Source organism: Monomorium pharaonis, chromosome 2 (genome assembly GCF_013373865.1).
Source record: "Monomorium pharaonis isolate MP-MQ-018 chromosome 2, ASM1337386v2, whole genome shotgun sequence".
NCBI classification, from domain to species: Eukaryota; Metazoa; Arthropoda; class Insecta; order Hymenoptera; family Formicidae; genus Monomorium; species Monomorium pharaonis.
The window spans coordinates 4,664,407-4,673,882 of record NC_050468.1 but is presented as its reverse complement, the minus strand read 5'-3'; the positions used below and the strand labels follow the sequence as shown (position 1 = coordinate 4,673,882).

Below are 9,476 nucleotides of genomic sequence, written 5' to 3'. Positions count from 1 at the left end.
GACAATATAATCTTCAATTTAATTGGATAAATTTATCGTGAAATACACAACGCATAGTGGAATATTTATAAAATTGCTTTTATTTATGTGAAATTCAAAAGCAAAGAATCTTATTCATGTTAAAAAAAAAATATTCATTATATACGTAATCAATTACATATCTTGCTTTTTTAATCTTTAAATTAAACTTATGTAAAGAATTAATACGGTATATCTAACTAAAAATCTAAAACTATAAATAAAAATTATTATAAAATTACATATCCCTTTTGATAGTTTGAATAAAAAGTAGTTATTTTTCCTCGTCGAAATCAATCATTGGTTGTTCCAGTTTGTACGCCTTTGTTAACATCTACAAGACATTTTTATCAATTTAATAATTTCAATTTTTAATAGTCATAGAATACACAATACGTAATCAAAAATTGATAAAATTTCTTACATAAAATATTTTGCAACAGGAAGAAAATTGGAAGAATAATTTTAAATGATAAAATAAAAATAAAGAATAATTATAATTAAGATTTGATTTTTTAAATTAATAAACATTTCATTTTCACATAAAAATACTTAAAGTACATTTATACTTAATATTTAAAGTACATTACATAAAGTACACAAAAATACACAAAATTTACACTGCATGTAAATATTTAGACATTGTAATAAAAATACTACCAAATTTTTTTATTTCTAATTCTGAATATTAAAATATTTACGTGCTTAAAATGATAAATATTAAATCATTAAAATTAAAAAATAAAATCTTAATAGCAATTTTCTTATACTTGATTTTTATCTTACTTTTATAATTTTATTAATTTCAAATTGCTCCTTGAAATTTTCTCTTATTATTAAATACCACGTTTATATAAAATTAAAATAGCAAAAAATATATTTCTTATATCTGTTAAAATTGGAATCGGATTTGTTTTAGATGTATATTAAATATAATTTAAAAAAAAATTAAACTTACTTTCCATTGTTCCATGTTTAATGATATGACGCTCTGAATGCCCAGTCGATCGCCAGATCGATTTCTTTGTGTATTTGTTTCTTTACGACATGGTTCTACAGTAAGAGTTTTGTTATCTAAAATAAAGATAATCGTTAAAAGTTGATAATAAGAAAAAAGTAATAAAATTGGTTATTTAAGGATGTATAACAATTTTGATAATCATTACCATATTTTCTTAAAACATTTATTAATATGTCTGATAGCATTTTTGTAAAATTTAAAGTCAATTTATTTATTTATTCCTATTATTTAAGAAAACTATAAATATCCCTGTTTACAACGGAACTCTACTAAGGCTGCGATATTACTGACAGTACTGAAAATTTAGTATATGTAACAAAAACTATAGTATTTACAATATTGGCAGTAATATGAAAACGCAGCTTAATACGTTCCAAACTTTGATTGTAGATCAAATTGATCATAGGTCAAATAACATTTATATTTTATAACTGAAACATTAATATAAATAATTATTTTATTAATTACTAAAAACAAATTACAGATCTCTGTTTAAACAATGACAAAATTTTCTTTTTTTATATGTGTGTGTGTTGTGTGCGTACATGCGTGCATGTGTGTAATGTTTAATATACTATTATAAAATTAATCTTTAACTTAAATACAAATTAATCCCAAAAAGTGATTATAACACGACTTTGAGAAAAGCGAAACTACGAAAAAACCAATAATAGCATTTAAAAGTGCAAACTTTCAACTTTCCATAACTTTTTTGTGGAGCATTGTACGTTGATTTATTCACGAATAAGCGATGAAAGTAAAAAATGACCTCTTTTTTTTAAATCTCAATAACTCGGTTTAAAAAAATCACACACAACACACACGCACGCACACAAACGCACAGTATGTTTCTCTCTAATTTTGTCAATAGAATACAAATTTTGCTTTATAGTTGAGTAGTATTGAAATAAAAAAGCGCCTATATTATATTTTATAAACTGTCAAAATTAGTTAATTTACAAACATGAATTACATAAATTAAAAATTAAATAGTTACGTTCAGAAATCATCCTAAAACTTATTAGATTTTATTATTATGAAATTTATGAAATAGCAAACGGTCATTTGATTAAAAAACTGTTATCATACATCATTAAGAAAATAAAAACACCTTTTTTCAATTCCACTACCCCATCTTTTACAAGGAATGATATGTATAACATATTTCTAATGGTTCTTCCGAAATCATGGGGATGCAGAATCAGTTGAAAAAAATCGAGTGGTTTCCCTGTCTCTTTACAATGACACGTGATTAATTTTTTAATCTTTCTCACAGTACGTTCCACACTGTCTTCATCGTTTTTATTTGTGTTTGGCACTACTTTATCAGGTATTTTTACCGCAGCTTGCGATGCTATTCTCTGTTCAGGTTTCTTCCTAGTTATTGTCTTCTTCTCCAAAGGATCCAACGTGCCTGAAATATAAATTGCAAGAAATTTGATTAGATTCTTAAATGTAGGCAGTATAAATGTAAAATTAATAGTACAGCTCTAAAAAAGTTTTCACAAATATATACACAATATATATTCATAACATTAATAAATACTACAAATATAAATGTAATTCAATATACATGTACATTTACTTTTGTTTTTAATAAATTATAAACAGACCTAATAATGTGCTACTATTGGCAACCCTTTTGAACAATTTTGTTACCAGTCTTTCTAAAAGTGACCAATTTGGAGATTGTGATTCCTTTGATGTTTGTTGTAAATGTTTTATCTGAGTAAAACATAGATATTTTAATAATAATTATTTGATAATGATGATGATAATGGATGATGATTACGATAATACAATAGTAATCCAAAAGTTTAATGTGAGATCCCATGTCACGCATTAAACAAACTATTATATATGAGTTGTGTGCATGAATAATACGTTCAGCAGACCATGCATCATATGACAATTAATAATCGTTACAACATATTTTGCACACAGCAACGTTAACACAGGATCTCACACGAAATTTCGAGTTCTAATAATGAACCATAAAAATAATAAATAAAATACAATTGTTTAAAAATTACAAATGTAAAAGAAAAAGTATACATATATATAATTATAATCTTTGCGAATTTACCAGTTTTTGAGAAAAATCAATATGGTCATAATCGCGCATTTTCTTTGTCAGCGAAACAGTGCAAGTTTTTAAGACCTTGGAAGATGATGTCATCATTTGTGAGTCGATAAGTACTTCCTGCTGATTAGAAACTAAAAAAACAAAATATGAATGTATAATAAAAACAAAAAATATATTTATGTATAATAAATACATTAATATAAGTAAACATATATATACATATATATGTATGCTCAGAAAATTTTATAATTCTTTTTAACTCCTAGAGGCCATCTCTACCCAATCACACAGTGGTTACATGGGTACAATTTGCGATTTTTAAGTTTTAATAACTTCATGTGTAATTATTTGAATCAAACTCAATTGTACACTTTATAGGAATAAAATTTCTTGTAGAATCCGATAGAAATACTTGTAGAAGTAAAAAATATCATCAACATAGAAAAAAATTACGATTTTCCAAACAAGGTTTTCAAGATTTCATTTTCACTTGTCCCAAATTGCGTCTGTGTGGTCTCCAGGAGCTAAAGCAATATTATTTGTTCCCTAATGTGTAATTCAGTGCATATAAATATATGATTTACATTATGTATTAAAAATATATGCATGCACAAACACACACACATTCAAATTTTAATCTTAACGTAACTTTTAACTGAGCCAGTTTTTGTTTGTACAATTTTTAACATCACTTATAAGCCATTAATTTAATTAATTTAATTAAACAGTATAATTAGTACAAATTATATACTTAGTTTTTGATATGTATTATATACAAATTTGTTATATACATATATAGTGTTTATTTTTAACTAAATTAAGTTAAAATTAATTTTAATTTATAAATAGGGACATAGAACTTATGTCATTAAAAAATGCTAAATTATGCATGAAATTTGGTTGAAATTATACAAAATAATGTATATATTAAAAAATAAGAGTTGCATTTTAAAGTGTATCATTTTATTTTTTATATTTCAAATATTTAACTTTTGGAAATAGCAACTCACTGCCTAGAAGTAGAAATAGAGTTTAGTAAGAAAAAATACGCTGAAGAAAATAACGAATACAAATACAAATATAATAATTTATTCAGAGTTTAATAAAAAATTTTTAATAAAAAATTGAATTTAAATATGCATAAAACAGTTTTATAACTTAAATAATAAATTTTTATCAAAAGAAAATATAAATATAAATTAAAAATATTTCTTACAAAGTGTAACACAGACACTATAACATCTTAACCGAAAAAATATTTACTTAAAACTGTAAATACCATAAGAAATTGCCATTCAACGTTCGCTTAAGTGGATCCTAAAGCAATTCGTTTTACTAACATTCTATAAACTAATTTTTTAATTGACTTTATAGAATTGAAAAATTCTTTTACAAAATTTAAGTACGCATAAAAATGAAGCCCATAGAAGCCAATTTAATATTTAAAAAAATAAAAAATCTTGTATGTAGAGCAGTCAATTAAAGACAATATTTGCTCAATACAAAAATTCTACAATGTGCATATATGTACAAAATAGGATATGCATGGGCTAGGAACAATATGTAAATATCATGCAGTTGGAACTAATATTAAAAATCTAGAAAAAATAATGAATTCTCTTTTTTACAAAGCTGATTCCTTATTATAAAATATTTTCAAATTGACTTTACAGAATTAAACATTTTTTTACAAAATTAAAGTTTACACAAAAACATAAACGGTAAAGAACAATTTTACTTCAATGACAAAAACAAAATTTTTTAATACTTAAAAAAATGTTTTGTTATTGATATAAAATTGTCCTTTGCTCTCTTAATTTTATACATACTTTGTTAACAAATTTGAATTTCTATAAAGCCAATTTAAAGATAAAAACCTCTTAAATTTTTAAATGTACATATTAATCAATTGAAATTAAACTTGTAAAATTATGATTTGTTATGATAAAAACAGCGTTTTTGTCACAAAATACATGGAAAAATAAAATTATGCTGAAAAAGATATTATACAATATTATTATATGCTTAAAAATCAGGTTTAATTAGTGCAGGGTGCCCCAATATTTTAAAATAGTGAAAAGAGATTGGATTAATAGGTTTTTATATTATACGATAAATTATACAATTATGCACAAAACATAAATTCTATATTTTTACTTATAACATTCCTTAAACTACGTTGAAAATTGTATACACAAAAAATTATTTTAATTAAAAATTGCGTTAAGATTAGGTAAAGTTAAATTAAAAGTTATTTTTAAACAGCATTATTTATATTAAATTAAAATATCGTAATTTTGTAATTAATTTAAAAATTAGATTATTCCAAGTAACAAAATAATTATGATACAAATCATCAAATAAATCTAATTTTTTAAAACTAAGTTTATATAAAATAAGAAATATAAGAAATATTGTATTTTATACTAGAATGCATTTAGTATTTGATATGCCATTAAATTTTGAAATTTTTACTGCAGATATCAGCAATTTCAAAAACTTTATATATACCAATTTACATGTAAATATAACATAATTTAACATTTTAATCCATTAATATTAAATGTCATTTTAAAATAAAATAGCAATTTTTTGTTCCATATAGCTCCTATGATAATCTTCAAAATAAGTCCAGAAAGAATTCGTTATCTTAATTTTTATAGATGTATATATTTTTTTCAGATCTACCTCATTTTACAAGTATTTAACATCAAAATACAAAAAAAAATGCTAATTTTTTGTAAATAGTCCAATCATCTGTAAAATAAGCTTAGAAAGAAATTACTTTTTTTTTTAAATATAAATTATTGAAAGACCAAGAAGAACCATTAAAGGACACATATATGTTCTATCTATACATACCATTGTACAGAAGAATTTAAGCATATATTTAAGAATTTAATCATATAATTACACAATTATGGCTCAAAATATTTTTTACTTTGTCTGAATCTTAGGCAAAATCAACAAAATGAAAATAATCATATAAGTCAATATGACTCGGATTGCAAAGAATTAAATGTTCAATATTTTATGTCAAATTTTATTGCAGTTCTGAGTTTTGTTTTTTTTTTTAATAAACTTACAAAACAACCAAGCTTTACATCACAAATACTAATAGCAAAAAAACTTTACATAAATAATCTTGAACACTTAAAATTAAAATTTAGATAGAGAAATTTAAATTTACCATTATTTCTTAAATTATTATACTTCCATTAAAGCATATTTCTATCCCTTACAGAAATAAATTTTTCAAATATAAAATTGCTAACTTTTTTGCATTATTTTTAAACGCAATAGAACAATTTGTAATTGGTTTAAAATTTTTCATTATTTTGAAAAGTATTTATATAACTTTAATCGCAATTTGTTATTCTTGACTTTTATCTTGATATCTAAAATCACTCCTTAAATTTTTTCCTTATGTGTCAAATACTTTATACATATTCATCTTACACACACACACACACACACACACACACACACACACACACACACACACACACACACACACACACACACACACACACACACACACACACACACACACACACACACACACACACACACATATATATACAAAACTCTACATGTATCTACTATATGAGAAAAATGTTTTATATATATATATATATATATATATATATATATATATATATATATATAAAACTGTAAACTATCTACCTTTTTCCTGTATGCTTGTTTCATAAGTAACATGGTCAACTTCATTTATGGCTTCATCCAGTTTGTTTATCGTGGAATCATTAATTACTTCCTCTACAAATTACTCATTAATTTATTGTATGTTAGGTTATACAAGATATAAAAAAAAGATAAAATAAATTTCTTTACGTAAAATCAATGTTTGTTGTAAGGCACGTTTCAGACAATTTTTACGTTCCTTAGGAGATCTCATGTGTGTGGAATTTAAGGAATTTATTGAATCTTTGTTGCTAGACATCTTGATCAGAATTTTTGTACCTTGACAACCTCTTCAAATGATAAAGCACCCTATTCTGTAAGTATGTAAAAATAAAAACGCTATAATTTAAAAGTACTTCAGTCTAAAACAAACAAAGTTTATTTTTTGACATTTTTTTAAAGAAAGCTGCTGTACATATTTGTTCACGATTTTATACATTTACTTAATATATATTTAGTAAATATCTACTAATTTTGGTTTGGTCAAACATAAATATTTATTTCTGTTATAAATTTATTATTATGTTAAATAGATTTAAAAACAAACATTTTTCAAAATAATTGACAATTTTTTTCGAAACTGTTAAGGCCCGGTTCCACAACTCACGGTTACATTAACTGGCTGATTATTCCATTGGAATTGACCAATCGTATATGTCGTTAAGCAAAATTAACAAATACGATTGGGCAATTCCAATGGAATAATCGGCCAGTTAATTTAACCGTGAGTTGTGGAACCGGGCCTAAAACTATTGACTTTACTTTTAATATTGTAAGAGATTACTTTCGACTCTTTCGAGCAAGGTCAGTATTATGAAGACTAGAACCAGGAGACCGAATTAAGCCTGATTTCGCCTCCTTCTTCTTCTTCTTTCCTGCTGGTTTTACGTCCCTCGCGGGACACAGTACCACGATTTTATTATTAATTAGGACCGCAGTCGTGGGGATAGACTGCGGAGCTTGGCTGTTTCGCCTCCAAAAGTGAGGCGAAAATCTATTAGAAATGTAGTACCAAATGGTGGCGCTGGCGACAGTGATTTACCGGAAACAATATGGGCTGTGTTCCAAAATTCACTGAATCACTGCCAGTACTGAAAATCTAGAGTGTGTTCAAGGAGACGCTATTAGCGCTATCAGCATCAGTTTATCCTTGTTCTACTTTTAATGAGTAATGAAGATGGACTGATGCTGGTAGCGCTAATAGCGTCTTCCCGAACGCACCCCTATAGTCCACGTTACACATACTATAAATTTTCAGTAGTACTGGCAGTGAATTTTGGAACACAGCCATGGAGTAACGACAAGCATTTAAGTTCCAATTTTTTTTTTTTTTTTTTGTTACAGTTATTTATTGTGGAATCCAAGATTATTACAGAAATTTGATAAACAATTTTCCATGAACAAAAAGATTGTTTAAATTATCGAAAATGAAAAGTGATAATAAATATGAAGACATAAGTTACACAAAGGAAGTGAGATTAAAATTTTCCGAATTAAAAGCAAATATACAATTACTTAAAAACCCTAATTGGGGAGTATGTATTTACGATACAGGGATAATTATTGTACAAGTACGACAAGACTTAAAAGATGGATTTAAAATAATTATTAATGATAACATGGAAATTAAGTTTCTTTATTGTAACGAGCTGGTACCATAGATAACTTTCGAAAAAATTTGTTTTAGACATCTTTCAAAAATCATTTATTTATTTAGTAAAGTTCCATTTTAAATGAGGCTTATCGCCTTGAGATATAAATTGTAATATGTAATTTATATCTCAAAAATTTATTCCTTAGAAATATTAAGGTTTGTGATTAAAATAGCTACACAATGAAACAATAGTATTAATTTTTTAACATATATTTAACGTATATATTTTTTTATATAAATAAAATGCATATGCATTATAATAATATATACTTGAATCATTATTACGTTGTAGTTATATAATTTAACAATTGTATTATATTCACTTACAATCTAAACCTAAAAAACCTAAATAATAGATTTATGTCTGAAAACTATCTTAATATATAATAAAAATAAACTATGGATTTAAAAAATTATTTATAATATATTTTATAAAACTATATTTTATTAAATTTATAAAAAAATGCTCACTCACAACTTGGCATCTTTTCGTGCTTTTTTTTCAGTTTTTTCCTTTAATTGTACTCTGCTCAAATTATGAGTTTTACTCATAAAATTTGCACGCATAATTAAATAAAAATTAAGTAAACGTTTAGTCAGTTCTTCATTATGCGCACAACACCCAACAAGTGGTAATTTGACTTCTTGCAAAGCATAACATACATGAAAAAAAGTATCGGCTAGAAAACATTCGTCATGAACTATTGTCAGAATTATTTTCTCAATTTCTGTTAACATATTCCGTAAGGATTGTAATGGATACTTCAAGGATTTAATCGTCAACATTTTAATCATTTGATTTGTCTCAATGTCTGCGTCATAGGGTGATTCCAAGCTCTTCAAGCAAGTTTTACAGGATGTCCATTTTTGAGCTTTATGAACAATATATCCTGTCATATATGCTATTACATATTGCATAGAATTTGTTTCTTGCAATTTCCTTGCATCCTTTGAAGTTTCGGTAATGTAAACATTATTATTATTTTTAATAC

The 9,476-nt window shown here is 24.9% G+C and overlaps 1 protein-coding gene across 2 annotated transcripts; it reads right to left on the bottom strand.

Moving 5' to 3' along the window:
* Positions 1 to 7,832, bottom strand: LOC105839558 (non-structural maintenance of chromosomes element 4 homolog A). 2 transcript variants are annotated; one of them, XM_012685960.3, is made up of 8 exons: positions 7,593 to 7,832; positions 6,981 to 7,144; positions 6,813 to 6,905; positions 3,126 to 3,256; positions 2,653 to 2,764; positions 2,151 to 2,453; positions 977 to 1,092; positions 1 to 352 (listed from the first exon to the last, which is right to left on the bottom strand). In XM_012685960.3, the coding sequence occupies exons 2-8, from the start codon at positions 7,087 to 7,089 to the stop codon at positions 293 to 295; spliced, it is 924 nt and encodes a 307-aa protein (XP_012541414.1). In that variant the 5' UTR covers positions 7,090 to 7,144; positions 7,593 to 7,832; the 3' UTR covers positions 1 to 292. The 2 variants fall into 2 exon arrangements, with proteins under 2 accessions (XP_012541414.1, XP_012541413.1); XM_012685959.3 differs by having other exon boundaries at positions 7,615 to 7,832.
* Positions 7,833 to 9,476: the final 1,644 nt, after the last annotated feature.